The sequence below is a fragment of the Seriola dumerili genome, unplaced genomic scaffold, assembly GCF_002260705.1.
Source record: "Seriola dumerili isolate Sdu_G_001 unplaced genomic scaffold, Sdu_1.0 BDQW01000149.1, whole genome shotgun sequence".
Taxonomy (NCBI): domain Eukaryota; kingdom Metazoa; phylum Chordata; class Actinopteri; order Carangiformes; family Carangidae; genus Seriola; species Seriola dumerili.
The window spans coordinates 22,234,018-22,253,025 of NW_019174404.1; the positions used below are offsets into that span (position 1 = coordinate 22,234,018).

The 19,008-nt window shown below is 39.7% G+C and overlaps 1 protein-coding gene across 1 annotated transcript in view; it reads left to right on the plus strand.

The window, feature by feature from the left end:
- The window catches only part of syne3 (spectrin repeat containing nuclear envelope family member 3), a 53,191-nt gene that overhangs the window by 13,989 nt on the left and 20,194 nt on the right, over positions 1-19,008 (plus strand). Inside the window, exons 7-12 of the mRNA XM_022751240.1 lie at positions 1,599-1,735; positions 6,869-7,043; positions 11,073-11,255; positions 14,404-14,547; positions 14,979-15,113; positions 16,682-16,843. Of these exons, the coding sequence (XP_022606961.1) occupies positions 1,599-1,735; positions 6,869-7,043; positions 11,073-11,255; positions 14,404-14,547; positions 14,979-15,113; positions 16,682-16,843 (936 nt within the window). The remainder of the gene's footprint in view (positions 1-1,598; positions 1,736-6,868; positions 7,044-11,072; positions 11,256-14,403; positions 14,548-14,978; positions 15,114-16,681; positions 16,844-19,008) is intronic.

Consider the following 19,008-nt stretch of genomic DNA (forward strand, 5'->3'; position numbering starts at 1 on the left):
GAAAGGCTAATGTGATGAACTCATTCTAGTTTCTTGAATGTGAGAACATTGAGTTCCTGCATAGGAAATACTGAGAGTGTCCGTCTATAACCTGCTTCATGTGAAAAATGGAAACAACATGAACAGCAACTGCAGTATGTTGTCATGTTGTAAATCGGCCCTCTTTTTTAAAGATAATATAATAATAACTTTATAATAACTTTATTTATATGGGACCTTTGGATAAACTAATCAAAAGCAATGATCAAAAGCAGGACAATATACCTCAATATAAATAAGGACAGTTATTGGGAGCAGATGCCGTATAAAACACACACACACACACACACACACACACACACACACACACACACACACACACACACACACACACACACACACACAAATTAGTTTTAAGAAAGTACTGAGTCTGCCTTATCTCACAGGCAGGTCAGTCCAAGCACTATATATTTCATTTTTTGCTCTCAATTATACATATCTTTAAGCCTTAATAAAATGTAAACAGGTGAGTTATATAAACAGTTGTCATGAAGGAGGAAATTAGAAAAAAAAGAAATTACAAAAAACTGTTTTTTGTACCAGGCTGTGAACATGTTTATTTCTGCTGTAAAGTTGGACATTTTAACATGGGAGTCTATGTGGACTGACTCACTGTTGGAGCCAGACTCTAGTGGTCATTGGAGGAACTGCAGGTTTTAGTACTTGTGCGTTGGCTTCATGTTTGAGCTTCGGAGGTTGATGCTTGATATGGACTCAGCCTTAGCGCATGGTACCTGCTCTTTTAAAGGAAGTTTGGTCACTAGTTCATGTGGTAGTGAGTCATTAAACTCTACAGTGAAATGGATTTTTGACACGACTGATTCAAATGTTCTAACATCACAAACATTCTGTGTTTCACATAGAAAGAAAAGAACATTCAGACACAACAACACTTGAACAGATGTGTGTCAGTATTTTGATCTGATGTATTTCACATTAGTGCAGCTCTGGTTTTCAGTGGACTCTTTGCACAGATGTGTCAGTGCACGTGATCACAGCTGCAGCTAATTCAAGTAATTACAGCTACTTTTCATTTAGTCATGTCAATTATTAACAACTCACAAGACTACTAATGATAACAATGTCAGTGCTTCATGGTGACACACCTAAAGTGAATAGATTATTGTCTGCATTAGTCTCATTAGTAATGACATCAGCCTACGTACATGTGCCAGATGCACGGTCCACACTGGCTGATTGCCACGTCATCATTAATGTTATGTTATTAGGTTGTGTTGTTCCTGCTATGACTCATCATGATGTCTACTGCCACAGAGGTCTGTTGTTTCTTGAAGCTGAAGGGAAAGTGGAGAATAATAGGGGACAGTGGTGCCATCTTCAGATGAATTCTTTTTTCCTCAATTATGAAAATGTTCGAGTGTTCCCAAGTAACATGGATCATTATACACTTTACACATACTTTTTGTCTTTGCACTACATAGATTTAATTTTATATTTATATTTTTAATGTCAATACTCAATATTTCATATTATTACTGTGGTTGGATTAAGGAAGCTCAACATGAAAATATAAGTCTGACTCTGCTTGTGTGTTGCAGGGTGTGAGGAATACTCTGGCAGGGGAGGAGTCCCAGGTGGAACTCCTCAAGACTCAGCTTAAGGATCTCTTCAGGTTCTCAGTGGACTCACGACACCTTTCTGATGACGTCCTGGCTGTGGTCAAAGAGCATCAAAGGTATGTGACAGGAAGTGGACCACTGTTTAAAAACCCTGACAGGCAGAACCTTGTGGGTCACATGAAAACCACATAATATGTCCTGTTAAACTTATCTGCAGTGAAATGATTGGATTCGCCTCAGGACAGTTTCAATTTATTTTGTTCAGTCCTCATTTACTGAGAGTGGTCTTCTCTTTACCGACCTTTAATTACTTTGTCTAACTTTAGAATAAATGTAAATGTGAAAGTGTAACTTACCACACTGGCTCTGTCAATAGATGCAACAATAGGGGAGGGCAATCTGGCCAAAAGCTCAATCAAGGCCCAATTCACAAATCTCTGCATCCTGTTTTCCGCTCTGATTTTATTGTGAAAGTCCTGACTAGAAGTTGTGATTGGTGTCTTTCTGACGCTTTGACGCTTCTTTCACACATTTTTCCGACATTTTGTTTTTCACCACTACTCTTCGCCTACAATGTCTTTAAAAGTCCAAATTATAAATTCATTAAATTTCATACACCCCATGATTTTGCAGGTATGTCAGATGAATCAAAGAAGAGGAAATTAAAGGTTGTGTGGAGTTTTTGACAACTACAGATTTTGATCAGGATGTCATCATATTGTTTGGATGTTCTACCAGCACATATACAAGGAGGAACATGTACACCATGGTCATGGGGTTAATTGGATGCACATTTTTTAGAGACTGAAGCAGCCCCAGGCAGCTTAGAACTGCTCAGCACTTCTTAAAGTCCTGTTCCTCCTGTTCCTCCTCTCTATGCTCTGTGCAGTTTTTCTTTTCTGGAGTACTAAGTACCGATGCAAGGTTTGGTTGTGCTACTGTGATTTAATACAAATGAATTAAGAGATATGCACTGTGTGAAATTACTATCAATATCATTTTTTAACGCAAGACCTACGTGAAGACCTTTATCCTGTGAGGTGATTCTGTGTTTTACTGCTTCATATTCACATGTTCCCAAACAAAATTACCGTCAGTCAAAATCATAGACTGTAAATAGAGATGGACGTAGCCTCTGTGACAACACCCACAGGTTTCCGAAGAGCGGTTTCAAAGCTCAGAATGGGCTGGTCCGTCGTCGCCATCTTGGCAGTGTCTGACTCCACCCCTAACTCCAAGCTAGTACAAAAATGGACAAAGAGGAGGGGCGTTTGTGGAGCTGAGAACATGCTCACCCACCTGTCACTCAAAGAGGCCACGCCTTCAATTATACACAACTTTAAGCCTTAATAAAATGTATATTTATATAAAAATTCAACCCCGTACAGTTGTCATGAAGGAGGAAATTAGCTATATAGCATCCTTCAGCATCCTTCAGCATCCTTCAGCATCCTTCGTGAAAGCAAAAATGTTTAGCAAATATTTGATGAGGTTGGGAATGTACTCAACTTAAAACACCATTCCCAAGATTCTCCCTGATAATAATAATCCGAAATGAATCAGGTCACTATTACATGTGTTTATCTTTGTCTTTTAACAATATCAGCTACTTAAACTGAATAAATATTCCACATGTCTGAATTCTACTTCCCTGCAGCAGGTCATGAAGCTTTTAGTGCTACTTTGAGAGATTTGTGAGGCTTAATGGAATGATCCAGACATGAGTTAGTTTATTTTAGCCACATGTTCCCTTAAGCTGGGAGTAATGATGATTTTAAGTGGGACGCTGGTTAAAAAGCCTAAAATAAAGTCGTGTGAAGACAGGTGGGACTGCTTCCTGTTTTGCTCTGTTAGGTAAACAAAACCATTAGGCATCAGGTTGTTTATATTGACGCCCTAATTATGTTCCCTAACCCCCGTTTGCCCTTCGTACTAATAAATGGCAGTAACACTTTGTTAAATGGGTCCTAATAGTTTCCTAATCATTTATTGAGTTACCTGGAAAGAACAATATAACATGGTGGTGACTGTAGAGGAAAATAAAAACGGTCAGAGATTCAGAGGTGTTGTTTCAGTGAGTCCGTTAGTGCTAAGTTAACATCATGGAGTTCCACAGACCTCTGCTCCAAGCCTTATACATCAGTGGATATAGGTTTTATTTGTCTGACCTCATACAGCATGAAAACCTTTGCATTTTTATCTGGACCTTGGATTCCAATCTCTGCAGCTCTGTGAGTAAAGTCTAGAGGGTGGACATGGAAGACCAGAAATAAGACACGGGGGTGCTGGCTGGTTCCTGCTCAGGGCTGTGGAAGCTGACCAATCAGAGCAGACTGGGCTTTTTGGGAGGGGGGTCTTAAAGAGACAGGAGCTAAACTAGACAGTTTCAGACAGATGGTGAAAACCATAGATGTAGATATGAAGATACCTCATTGGCTGCTACTGTGTGTTGCTGCTTCTGTGTGTCAAGATTAGTGGAGCGGTCAAGTTCCGCCGGAAAGCAGTTATAGAGTTTCCCAATTCAGGGCAGCATCCTTTTTGAGGACACGGTCTATGAAGGTGTGGCCCCTCGTAGACCGTGAAGGCTGAATTGAAATGAGAGGGTCTGGCCTATGGATGATTTCAGCTTTGCATCACCAGCTGTGCCCACCCTTACCATTTCATCACAAAGCACAACTCCTGTTGCCTAGCAACCTTGACAACACGTAACTTTTTTTTAAAAAAATGGTTTTAAGGTTTTACGGCCCTTGGTTTTAACAGTTGAACCGTTAGCTGTTGAACTGAGCTGAAACCCAATGCTTATTTAAAAGTATCATTCTCAAGCACTCTGTCAGTGTTGTTTGCTGCCATGTTATTTTCATTCAAAACTTCACAGGTGGATCAGGAAATGAAGGAGACATTTGAAGGAGCCTTCGTAATGAAACAGTGTAGTCGTGCCTCTGTGACACAGTCGGTCTTCAAATGCAGCCTCTGAATCCATCAGGCATCACTGCTTCAAAACCAGTGATGATGTTATAAAAATCATCCAAACTGAGATTTAATATGAGCACAGAGAAACAAACTCACACATACATCACTCTGCTCTGTGAAACTCAGACATCACAGTCAAGGAACAATGAGAAAACACATTTCTGACTGGAGGGACTTTAACTGCATCTCTATAACAAACTGCAGTCACACTCTGACAGTCACAGATGTCTCTGGCAAGTGCTCTTGTTAAGTGAAATGGGTTAGAAAGGTTTTATAAATATCCATGTCGCTTTACTTTATCTTTAAAGGTACCCAGTGAAATTTTTCTTCTAAACATTACATTCACTGTTTCTCACCAGAACACATGTATGTTCTCATCTCTTTCACATACACAAGCCCGAACTGTTTACATCCATTTTTACATAAACTGGAAGTCTTCATTAGGTTTCTGGTTTCTTCACGTGTCACTGCCACCAGCAGTTAATCTGTGGAATAATATGAAACATTATTGAGCAGGAACGTGAATCTTGTTGACCACATTAGTGTTTTGACAGGAGTGTTAGTACTATTGCAAAGGCAGGCAGAGAATGAATGAACTATGACAAAGTACAACCCATGTGGCAAACATACATTCCTTCAAATGTTATACACTGTTCTTTTTTTTTTTTGATGAACTTGAATTTTTTTTTATGCGCAATACTCTGTGTCATGTGACTCATTAGGGACTTGTAAGGTGAAGAACTGTCATTAAGAACTGTCTGATGAATTATTTCAGAGCTGATAAAGTCTCTGACTCTTCAAACCTTGTAACTCTCATGAGCTCCTCTAAGCAACAGAGTGGGGATCCAAAATGAAGCTAACTGATGCTACAAAGCAGAGGAGGCAAAAGAAAACGATATCAAAGTGCAAAACCCCCATGTGACATGAAGTTAACCTCTTTGGTCGGCGTTCAAGAAGAAAAACCATTGCTCAATGAAACTGCACAAAACTGCAAGATTAAACATGAAAAGAAGCCCGATGAATGTTGGCAGCTCATTCTTTGGTCAGATGTAACCAAATTAAATGTGTCTGGATCAGATCAAGTCCAGCATGTTTGGTGTGGACCTGGCCAGGACCACCACAGTGACTGCACATTGCCAACAGTGAAACATGGAGGTGGAGTTGGAGCTGATACGTGGCTGGATGAGAGCAAAAGGTGTAGGATAGATGACATATGTAGTTGGCACCGTGAATGTTCAAATACTGATTAGAAAAATGAGCAAACTCTCCAACATGACAATGATCCCATACACACTGTGAAAATATACCTGAGCTTTTAAAGAAGAACTATGACTTGGCCAGGTTTAGCAGAACAACAAACCCCTCCATCAAAGAGCAGCTGAACAGACTTGTGTTTGAAGAATGGCCAAAAACAAATAAAACTGTATTAAATGGGTCTGGGTATTATCGGATAATCTGTAATTCATTTGTAATTTAAAAACAAAAAAACAAAACAGAAAAAAGATCTTTTATGAAACGTTTCAGACAGCTGAGTCTGACCGTTGTTCACCTGAGGCTTTAGACAACACTGTATAGGAAGGACCATACAGGCTATTTCCATATATAGGCTATTAATTGATGCTACGCAATTAAATAATACATCCCAGACTTTTTTGATAAAAGATATTTCATGTCTAAATTAAAAGATATTTAATTGTGTAGCCTATGTATGCATTTATTTATTTATTCATTAATTCATTCGTTCTTATGTCTATCTTCTAACATTACCCTGGTATAGATTGTGTGCTTAATGTTCCACTTTTATCTTTTCTGGGCTTTTATTTTGACTTTTTTACGCTTCACTTCCTCTTCATGTCTGTCCACCGATCTACTGTCTCTGCCAAATGAGAAATTTTTGGTTTAGAATTAAAAATCAAATAAAATCAGGTGAATTCTGGTTTTGGTTTTAAAACCAAATAATGTCAAAAGGAATTAACATAAACTAGCCATTTTGATTGGCTCTTCATTTTTCGATTCTGACGCTGTTTTTCTGTTTTGATTTTGAAACAAATAACAAGATTTACATTTTTTTGTTTTTAAATAACAAATGAATTGTGGATTATCCGATGATACCCAGACCTAAATGGACAGGATTTGTAAATACTAAACATTTTAGTGATAATAAAAATGGCTGTTATCAGTTCTGTTATTGTTTATATAAGAATGATTAATACTTAACAGCCTTGTAAATCTCTGCTCCAGTTTTCCTTGTTGTAAATCTCTTGTTGTTCGTGTTGCAGTGTGAAATCCAGAGCGACCAGGCTGTGTTCAGAGTCGGAGTCCGGCCTGAGGAACATCCTCCAGGACCCGCTGCTGGTCTACGCCCAGTGGAGCCACATGGTCTCACAGGTGCTGGAGGCTTCTGCCGAGGTGACCGACTTCTCCCACATCGCCATGCTGGTCCAGAACATAGAGGTAAAACACACAACACACACACACACACATGATTGCACACAGTTCATGTGGTGAGAGTTGTTTCTCTGTTGTTGTGTTTGCAAAATGGACCAAGAAGAGTAAACATGGAGATCACATGACCTGACACCGCCACGCCCACAACGCCTGTCCTATTGAAAGGAGCGTCACTGGTGCACTGTTAGATTTGGAGTTCATCAGCAGCAGCTCAATGTTTCTGTAGCAAAAAGTATCAACAGGTCTGATGATGATAATTCAGTTATTATCATTATTTATATTCTTTACAAATAGGAAGGAAGAACAGGAAGTAACAAAAGAAAGTAACTTCCTGCTGCTGAAAAGCTGAAGGTCAGGCAGGTAAAAGATTCATCAGCCAGTGTTGGTGATGTCACTGACTTTCTCATTGACAAGAGAAAATCTTCACCTGCAGACATTCATTTGTGTTACCATGGTTACTTAGCAACCTTGTATAATAATATAAATGGCTTCTTTAATGGTTCACAATAAACAGATTATTCAACAGTAGTGTAGCCACTGAATTCCTGCTACAATCACATATATTCTATATTATTATTATTTACTAATGTGTGAGACATAATACAATTATACAATGACTATATGATGAATAAATATATGATAAATTAATAAACTAATAGTTAGATAATGTAAAAGACAGATTCAAACATGAGTTTGAGAGGTAGCTGTGTGGATCGTGATCGTGATGAAATCCTGTGATCGTTCGGCTTTGCTTTCACTACGTATACTGGACCAAGACCCGGTTTTCAAGTGTTCTGTGTTTCACAAACATAGACTTCGACTGTGGCTTAGATAGAACAAATAGTCCGACTTCAGACAGACTGAGTCTGAATTCGTCTGTTGCACAAAGCAGTTTAGTTCTGGATCATCTTAAACCAGACTGTGGTCCGTTGAATTCTGGGTAATTTATAAGACTTTTTCAAGATAAAAAAAATGGCCGACCGAGGAACCACATTCAACCGAAGAGCTCTGTTTACCCAACAATCTCTGCCGTCTCTCAACTCTTTCCCTTGTCTTTGCTCTCTCCATAACAATGTCAGCAAACCACACATTATGAGACATATTTTCCTGTTTTTGTTGTTGGGTGCTACTGGTCAGCGCAGGTGTCATTGATCGTTACCATGGTAACATTAGTCTTGGGCCTGAGTTAGCCTGAGGTTAAGGGGTTGGTTTGACAAAGATCTTTCAGACTGGTTGGTAGTGTTGGTCCAGTCTTAATTTGGCTCATAGGTGAGAATTAATGCAAGTAAGACCATATCACAAAAATAAAGACTGACTCATTTTGAGCCGGGGAAAGAGTTTTTAGAGACAGATTTTTCTTTGTATTGTTTCACTCTTCACGTAAAATGTCCTTGTAACTGTTGAATTGGAGCTCAGTGGTCGGATTCTGTTCCTCAGTCGGCCATTTTTTTGTATTTAAAATATATAGAATAATAGAAAATTTACCCAGAATTCATTGTACCACCATCCAACTTAAGCTAGTCAAGAACTAAACTGCTTTTTGCAACAGATGAATTCAGACGTCTGTCTGAAGTCTGACTGTTCTTTCTAAGACACAGTCACAGTCTGTCTTTGTTAAACCAGCCCCTGGGGGTGAGGTGTATAATGTTTTTGTCTTGAAATGAGTCAGTCTTTATTTTTGTGAAACTTGCATTGGACTCATCTGTGAGCACAATTAAGACTGGACCAACACGACAGACCAGTCTGAAATATCTTTGTGAAACCGGCCCCAGGTTTCACACCAAGCTAAATGAAGGGGATTAAACCAGTTTGAATCAGTCCGAGCACGTCAGGTTCAGGTGTGGACGCAACTTCAGATAACTTTCAGAAACCTCTACTGCAAATGATAAACCAGCAGTTTCCTCAAGCTGTGATCCTGAACACAAGTCAAACATCTTCCTGCTGTTTCTGAATCACAGTGAACACACAGAGCCAGTGGTTTACACTCAACCTTCTCTCTGATACATAATTCATGAAACTGTTTTCTGCTAAACAGAGAAAACATGTGATAAACAGTGAGATCATGTCTCTGATGACACTGTTACAGATATAATACAACATGTTTACACTCAAAAAGTTGTTTTCATTTTGTCCAACCCGGTCTTAGTGGAAACCTCAATGCACTCTGACTGAGTTGCATCAGAGACACAAATCTAACGAGTACAGTCAGGAGGCTGTGCAGCAGACACCTCTGTTTTCTGTTAAACTATCACATAAAACAAGAATAAACAATGTCATTTAATATGTAGTCTGGATCTGGAGAAATGTCTCTAAGGAAATGGAACAGAAAGAAAACCAGGGGAGGGGCACACGGCAGGTCAGTAAATTAACCTCTCTGAAAACAGAAAGATTTATGACTCTGTAATTTCAAGTCTACAGTAAAGGAAATTTCAAAGTCAAAGCCTGTGTAAGAGTTGCATCACTGTGGCATAACTGTAGTAGAGACATAAAAATTCAGTATGAAGTTCTGTATGAAGATCTGTATGAAGAGATTTGATCTTAAAACTATGTGGGGAACAAACCTAGTAAATATCTGGCACGGCTGCTTAAACACGCACAAACCCACAATACAGCAGGGGTTAGAGATTCAGGAGGGAGAAGGTACTTTGACAGGAAATACATTCATTCTCTCTTTGCATTGTTTTACAAGTCATTATACAAATCTGACAAAAGTTAGCAATCTCTTAAGGTTTCTGGGGAACATTTTAAATGAAGTCTCCTCCCTACCTGGACAGAGCCAGTAGCTACATTTTTAATGAGACCCTCCATTTACCGGAAACAACATCTTCAGCCAACATCTGTTTGATTCTGAAAAAAAAAATCAAGCACCCTGAAGACCCAGCGTCTTCCAGGCCTGAAACGCTCATTAATGTAGATGCAAAGATTTGGGCTGAGGTCTTGAACCACTAATATCAGTACTAATAAAACCTGATCAAACAGGCTTTATCAAAGAAAGGAATTTCATAAGGAGGAGGCTTCTGAACATAATGCAGCTAACCAGTGATAATGATGTTCATGGTTTGATGTCTCTGGATTCATTAAAAGTGTTTGAGAGGGTTGAATGGAAGAATTTAAATAATAATAACAATAAACTTTATTTATAGAGTACTTTTCATACAAGAGATGTAGCTCAAAGTGCTTTACAATAATAAAAAAAAAAATCAGATATATTTACAATATATAAATGTATATATGTATGTATATGTATGTATGTGTGTGTGTGTGTGTGTGTGTGTGTGTGTGTGTGTGTGTGTGTGTGTGTGTTTGTTTGTGTGTGTGGATTGATGTTGAGCCTAGAAACTGTGGTGTACTGACTAAAGGACTTAAAAAAATTTTCACTTCTGTCTCCCATATGGAAAAATCCAGATTCCCCCTCATGCCAGGATTTGGTGTTCAGGCTCTGGCAGGAGGAGGGTCTGGACCAGCTTGGTAGACTATAAGAAGGAAGAACAATGGAGTCATTCAAGGGCTCAGCGGTCTCATTTTTTCCACTATTTACAAAGACATTCTTAAACAGCCCGTGCCAAGAAGATTTATTTCTTATATATATTATTATATACAGTTTATCTATTCTATTCTTTTCCTCTGATGAGAGTGGAAAGCATTGACAGATTGATGTAGAGAATCAGATAGGAGAATATATCTGGGCATCAGTTATAGAGAATACACTCACGGTTCTGAGCTGTGATACTCACAGAGACACAGTTTAAAATCTTACATAAGCTTCATTGCACATCATTGTTGAGAGGCTCTGAGCTCTACTCAATGAAATAAATCCAATTCAGGGATTAGCACGTTCCCTTACATCTGTAGAATAGGATTTTTAGGCCTGTAGCACCACAATACATTACTATTACATTTATAAATGTTGACACACAAATGACATATTTGACCTTTTTACCTATCAGAAAAGCTGCAATTTGTAAGTTGCACTTGACCATATTGTCTAAAGAGCAACATACTGAATGTGTTCTCCACCTCTGTCCTCTGTGGTAGCGTCTGCTGAGGGACAGCGTCCAGCTGCAGGAGCGTTTCAGCTTGCTGCAGGTGAAGGGAGAACTGCTAGACTCTGTGTTTGGTCCTGAGAGGTCTGACGGTCTGCAGGGGGAACTGAGCACTGCCATCAAGAACAGAGAGCTGCTGCACACCCAGCTGCTGCAGAGGAAGAGCAGGCTACAGGTAACAGCATGTTGCCATTCATCTGGTTTCACTGCATCTCACATCTGAATACAAACAAGGTACAAGAAGACAGGTGATCTTTTATTTTGAACTTGAGTAGAAATCAACTTTTAAAAATTGTACCATGTAAAAGTTCACTCTACTGCTGAAAGCCTGATTCTGGACCCTGAAATCCTCAACATGCCCACGTCTCATTTATACCATGGAGTATTAGGGCCGCATTGAGGAAAAACAACCTGAGATTATGAGAAAAAAGTCATAATATTACGTGAATAAGGTCGTAATTTTAGGTTAGGTGTTGCTTTAAAGGGGAAACATCAGAAGAGCAGCAGCGTTTACCTGCTTTAAAATGAGTAGGTAGATTCAAAAATAAGGTGAAATACTTCATCTTGTATTGGTTGTTTGTAATATTCCCAAAAATGATGTTTTTTTTCTCTTGAAATTTTTAATTTTTAATTCTTGTAATATTATGACTATTCAAAATTTCAGGTGATTTTTCCTCAGTGTGGTCCTAATACTTGGTCATACATTTATTCTTCCTTTTATATAACATTAATAATTATAATAACTTAATATACTGTATATACATGTATTTTTCAAATAGAGATTCCTCAGTACAAGAAGACACAAGACCTCTAGATTAATCATGTTAATCAAGTAAGATAAAATTTAGGGATACACCGATTGACGATAAAAAAGGCTGGTCTTAAGTATGATTGGTCGATCAGTCTCTGACATCTGATTCACACACACATGTAAAAAGACACAATGTTCTCAGTTTGTAATATAATATATATATATATATATATATATATATATATACACATATATATGTGTGTGTGTTTTATAGTAATGAAGTTTCACTGAGCCTGATGGAGTATGGAATGCCATTTAAATCAATGTTAAATAAATAAATACAGCTATGAAATTAATCCCAACTTAAATTAATAATTATTAAGGTAATAAATGTAGAAATATATAAATTAATTTATATATAGACATATAAGTGGTTAAATAAATGAATAAATAGCTACATAAATGAACAAATGAATAAATAAATACTACTGTTCTGCTGCTGTTGCTTTGGTCTGGATCTGTGAGATAACCACGCCTCTCATGTGAATATAACAGATGGACATAAAAAGAGCTGGGAAATAAAGGTGGCATTTGGAAATAAAAGTCTCTGGAAATTAATAAATGTGAAATTATAAAATAAAAGTCCCCTGATAGAAATAGATATGTCATTTTTAAAGTCTCTGCCGCCTCCTCACCACTCACCTCTGTACATGATGAAAGATAGCGAGCTAATCGTCGGACATTGGTTCCCAACCTTTTCTCAACTCACTTGAAAATCTTAAAAATGTTGGCGGCCCACATTTGACCCTGTAACAACACAGAGGCCAGATAAAGACTTCTCAGAGCACTTTTTATTTCACTGGTAACGATTGAACTGAAAGCAAAGGAAACATGTAAGAAGCTCAGTTTTTCTTTTTTGTTTGATCACTTGTAGATTCACCATCTGACTCTTGACTCTTTCCTTTAAACTCTTCCTGTTGCTAACCAGCTATCCATCTTGATTCTCTAGTTTTTGCCATGGATGCTTTTAGGACACTTTTGCTATACAAGTAACAATCAAATATCAACGTAGAGACAAAGTCTTATTGTTACAAAATTTAGATTTTGGTTGTTCAGTCCAATTTTGCCTGGTGTCCATTTGTTGATCCTCTGGAGCTAAACCATGAGTCTGTAAGTCGAACTTCAGCCTGTGAACATCACTTTCAGAACCTGTCGTCAATTAAGCAATGTCACACGAGAGGGAGTGATGTTGTACTGAACATCAACACATCAGACAATCACAGCCGTGCTGATATCCAGCACACCTCAACCCCAAGTGTGATATTGCTTTTATACAACAGTTCTACGAGCGCATTATTAGTTAACAGTAATAAGCAACAACAGATTATGATTTCTTTGTTTATTTCATCATTTATTTGGCTACGCAACACATATAGTTCCACAACTGTTTGTTTCAATCTGAGACAGATAACGACCGTTAATGTAACGCTAATTAACAGTTAATAGAACACAGATGCATGTAATTAAAAGTCCCAGTGCTGTTGTGTTCTATACACACTAAGAAATGACAGTACAGGAATGGACCTAAAAACATCCGCGGGTTGGACTCAAATCCATGGCCACTGCAATTCGGACTAAACCCATGTGGTACACACTCTACCAGGTGACCGCCGAGGGGCCCCCAGGATTGGTTCCTTTTGAGGTGCAGTTGCAGTGACACGTCATGACACAACACGAGACATTTTGTACCTCTATGAAGCAAAAACATCCACCTAGATTCAGAGACAAAATCATTTACAGTTATTGACCAAAATTTATTAAAAAAAACAACAAGTAGTTTACATCTTTTACCAAAAATTATATGTAAACTAATCAATTTTCAGTGCATTTTAATGTATTGTTCTGATAGAACTGATTTGTCCTTAAAACAAGTTCTAGCACAGGAGAAAAAGCAGCTTTTCAACATTAACTTGAAGCATAAGACCTAAGGCACCATTCTCTAATCACTGAGTGCAACCAAGCCAGCTGTACTTTCATTTATTAGTGTGTATCTTAATCTTGTTAAAAATATTATTATGTACCCTTTGCTGTCAGCAATGATTTTGTACCTTTAAAAGTAAACAGTTATCACCCTAAGGACCATTTCAGCACCTTACAGGGTATTTTTCTGAAAAATGTACCTTTGGGTACAACAACATTCCCCCTATTGCTCTGCTTTTATCAGCACTCTGGAATGTCTCTTGTCCAATCAAATTACTTGGTCTGAACTAACTGTTATATAATAAACAGTACATGTAAATGTAATTGAATGACAGCAGCCCTCAGTCTAGATGCAGATAGGATCTAACCACACCTCCTCTAGATTTATTTGTTTGTCTTATCCACTGGATGGAAACACAGACTCCAGCTTACCATCACATCCTGCACAGTATCAGGTCTATAAATCAAAGTTATCACATGAAGAGATATAACAAAGAGCTGCAGTGTAGAAGACCACTGGCTCCAGCTCCTCTTGCAGACCGCCCTTCATTAAAACTGGTAAACAACACACTTCCATCTCTCCCTCTGTCAGGGCTTAATATCAAGAACCAAGGACTTTGGTGACGCCTTCGAGCTGATTCGCTCTAAACTGGCCCACCTCCGAGACCGAGTGTTGGCGGCAGATGGTCTCCAGCCTGACATCCTGGCCAAGAAGAGTCAGTCCGACCAGTTCAGGGTAAGTGAAACCCCAGGTCAGACCAGGGCCAAAATGTCTGCTGGAGACTGCCATATTGCAGCCTCCAGCAGACTCAGCAGATGTAGCTTCTGCAGAGTTAGAGGAGGGAAGAAAGATGGAAATCTGACTCCAGTTTAAAAGATTTTGTCGTATTGAACCTACAGCATCAGAGGAAACGCACTAGTGACTAGTGACCAGTTTTTCATGCAGCTGTTGGTCATTTCAGTTCACACAGAGAATCAGATTTCAGAGTCAGGTGACCAATCAGTGTGAAAACTGTGGCACAGTGATCGATTTATTCATTATAGAGGATTATCAGACTGGATATGGTACCTACCATCAAAAGATTAGACATTTTAAATAATGTTATATGAAACGTTATCAACTTTCACTTCATGTGTCCTGAGCTGAAAGTAACTCTGTGTCCTCAGGTGATCCAGAAGGACCTGGAGGACTGTGAAGCCCACATCACAGCCCTGGAGACCCTGGTCTCCTCCAGTCAGAGCAACAGGACTCAGTTTGATAGACTCTATGCCGACTGGAGACATCTGCACAAGGCAGTCAGGGTAAGAGGAGGGGGGCAGTCTGACAACGGATCCTAAATCAGTTCTCTCTGACAACAACTTGTCCTTAATGTCTAATGGAGGCTCCACCCAGAAGTTAGGCTTCTGCATTTTTATATTAAAAACATCTATGAACTCTTCATTAAAAGAAGATTTAGCTGTGTACTCCTCCAACACCTTCAGACCTTCAGAGGATGGATAATTACAATTGATGCAGCAAAACCAGCGACATTGTCTCTAAGTGTTCTTCTTTCTTGTCAATGGAAGAAGAATAAACAACTAGCATAACTCAAGTGTTATGCTAGTAGCAGCTAATGTAGTTTGGAGCTGCTTTTCTCCAGCAGAGAAGAGATCTGCTAACTTCAAACTCACAGTCTTTTTGCCCCAGCAGACGCAGACTCACAGAACGTCACTGAGGACATTTATCAGACTTCACTCGGCTCCCTCTGGAGACGCAAGAGGCTTAAAAGTTCTCCCTAAGACCTGGAAACAGATTTAGCATGAGTGCAATTGCAATTGCTAATCAGAAATCAGTAGGCGTTGCTTCATGTGCAGCAGCATATGGGGCAAAAGATAAAGTGGAATGTAAATCACAGGGTGCGGTGATGAATAGATACTGATACCTATCACAGTCTGGGCTCCTCTCACCGACACGGCGGTGCAGTGATTAGCCACTGTCACCTCACAGCTGTGTGTGGAGTTTGCATGTTCTTCCCTCCGGGTGCTCCAGCTTCCTCACACAGTCCAAACACATGCAGGTGAACCGGCAACTCTAAATGGCCCGTAGGTGTGAATGTGAGCTTGAATGGTTGTTTAGTCTCTACATGTCAGTCCTGTGGTAGACAGGTGACCCCACCCTTGTCCAGTGTCAGCTGGGAGTGGCTTCAGCCTGTAAAGATAAGCGGTATGAATGAGTGAACAATATGTGCTGCCCTTCCTCAGAGGTTGAGGCTGCCGTAGAACCAAACTAAACTGATGGTGTGTGTTCTCTGTGAAAAAGAAAAGTTCTTTAGGCAGAGCATAGAGAAAAGTTGTAAAAGGACTTAGTGTAGTCAGGTGTATTAATGGTTTAATGGGGGTGCATACCACATGGGTGCTAATGCCCTGAGCAGAGAGTCCCAAGGTCATTCCTCTGCTCTCTGTCTCTGCGTTACCTGTCTCTCTTCACTGTCCTAATAAAGACATAACAAAATCCCCAAAATATAACTTTGATTATAATATGGCCTTCATCAAGGCAGAGATAAGAAGTCAACATGTCAGAGGGTGTTTAGTCTGGACAGTTTGGTAAACCACTGGGCCATGGACGGGTACCGGGCCTTACGGAGAGGACGAAGGGATCCATATGGAACAACATGGCACCAGCAACACATCAGTGATGAAACACTGATGTGTTGCTCTTTATTAGATAATTACACAAGTCAAAACCAGGGATTTAAATTTATGTTGCAGTAAAACTGAATTTAAATTTTATTTGGACTGTAAAACTGCAGATATTGAAAATGCATTGAATGAATTTCACATTCTTCCTCCCTGCCATAGACCGTCCTGCTTCATTGTGTGTTTCTTTGCAGGTGAAGGTGGATGAGAGCGAGGACAACATCGCAGATCACGAGAGCTTCCACGACAGCCTGCTGAACGTAGAGAAGTGGCTGATGATCATGAAGCAGAAGCTGGAGTCCTTCCACAGCTCGTCAGGAGAGTGGAGCGTCGAGGGCCGCCAGCACGAAGCTCAGGTCTGTCAGTGTGTGTCCCTGCAGCTCCCGTTCTCACCATGAATCAGTCCTTATGTATTGAAGGGGTTCAGTTTAACAGCAGGATTTGAATGGATCTGGTTCATTCTACACATTAGTGGGGATTTGTTTATAAGATGGTGATATATTCTTTTTTTTTTTTTTTTTTTTTTTTTTTTTTTTTTTAGAGAAGGATTTCTTTATCCTCTAACTTCTGGACCCAAAACCCAAACTGCAGGATACTGGCTGCTCAGCAGAGCCAAGCCTGCATCGTCCTTATCAGCACCCAGCCAGTCATATGACACTTGATGATATAACACTTATCATGGTCAGGATTACTTGACTAAGTTTAAAGAACCAAGTTACCAGGGTGAGAAATGATAGGATCATTTTAGCCTGATAACAACATGTTAACCTGGATTAGTTAGGAGATGATGGGAGAACCAGGCTCACCCCTGTCAGTCCAGAAAAACAGAATATAGAAATAAAGCTTAGTATATTATATAAATGTTTTATACTTCAGGGATCGTAGCAGTTGTTTAACATCTGCGTCCTGTGCAGGTAGTGATATTTTAGCTTTCGGCTGTTGAAATTTTAAACTGTATCATTCAGGTTCACCTGAAAAATAACAGTGCTTCACTTCAAACACACAGATTTATTTCAGTTTTAACGCTTCATTGTGAAACACGGTAGCCAGGAGGGGATGAACAGCTTCGTCAACAGGCTGGTGTTCTGCTTGGTAAAACCAGCGCATGTGTGTGTTTCATTGTGATGCATTAGCCATGTTGAGCGAATTTCAAGGCTCTGCGAGATGATTTTGAAAGTGTGCTAAAATGAGGTGAAACCAATGCGCCCCTGGATGCAGAGATCCATTTGCATGAACGGGGAGATTGTGTTTCAGTAATGTATGTTTGTAAGCACATAAAATTCACCAGGGTGATGGAAGTGCAAAAGCATTGGTGTAGTTCCTTAAGTCATGTTTGAGAGGTGACATCTCCTCCTTGTTAATTAGGAGCCTGGGGAACTCTGGCCTTACTTGTAGTGAGGAAGTCCAGACCTGCAGGTGTCAGGGTTCACTCACTCATCACTCATCACTTCATTCAAATCCTTGCTCTTGATTTAATATCAGTGACATGATTGGTCCTGTCCACCGGCTCCGTGAAAGAGCTGCTGTCAGCTCACAGTGACCCTAAGTGTTGAACCCGGGCATGAATTTTAATGAGAAGACCACAGAGACTCTGTATAATTACACTCTTCATTACTACACTGACCTACCTGCCGGTCTAATCACCGGCGTGAGCTGAGACTCTTCACCTCTGCATCTCATTAAGCGGGGGCGTTGTTAAATGTGACTGTGAGACAGATGAGAGGCGCCGCTCTGTTAAACCGTACAGTGCATATCAAATATACCGAAGCGCGTGCAGGAAAGTTTCAGGAGTTCAGGAGTTTATGAATAAAAAAACAGAGAGCAGGATTTCATTCCAGCTAAATAACACTGTTTGCCTCAGCGTGTTTGCCCACTTTAAACAGCGGTTACAGATGAATGCGCACACTTCACCTCAGACGGGAAATGATGTGGTGGAGCTCGACAGAAAAATTCTTGCTCCTTATGAAGCAACAAGTGAATATTAAAAAAAGCTGCGTTTAACAAGTTGAAAACCTTTTGGTGTTTCTGTGGTTTAAAGTCTCACATCTGTCATTGATCCACTGATCATCAGCATCCATAGATAAGCTTAGAAACCATTTCCAGTAGAGGTCAGAGGTTTACATACGCCATAGCCCAGTGCTTCCCATCCTGTGGGCCCACAAATCATTTGCAAAAAAAACCCTTGTAAACACGTACCTTGGCCCTGAGAGCTCACCGCACTGCAGTTTAAGAAAACACATGCAAACAGACAAAACACAGACAAATTCAGAAAATGTCTTCATCAATTTGACAACACATGCACTGAAAATACACGCTCCCACCACAGCGGGTTCGCAGGTTCGAGTCCAGACCACGGCCCTTTGCTGAGTGGTTAAAAAAAATGAGTTTTAATGATTTCAACCTAAGTGTATGTCAGGGGTCTCCAACAGGTGGCTTGCGAGCTACCACTTGGTCACCCCCTGTTTGAGAGGAGCTCACCCAAAGGTGCAGAGAATATAGTCTGTACAAACCATGGATGTAT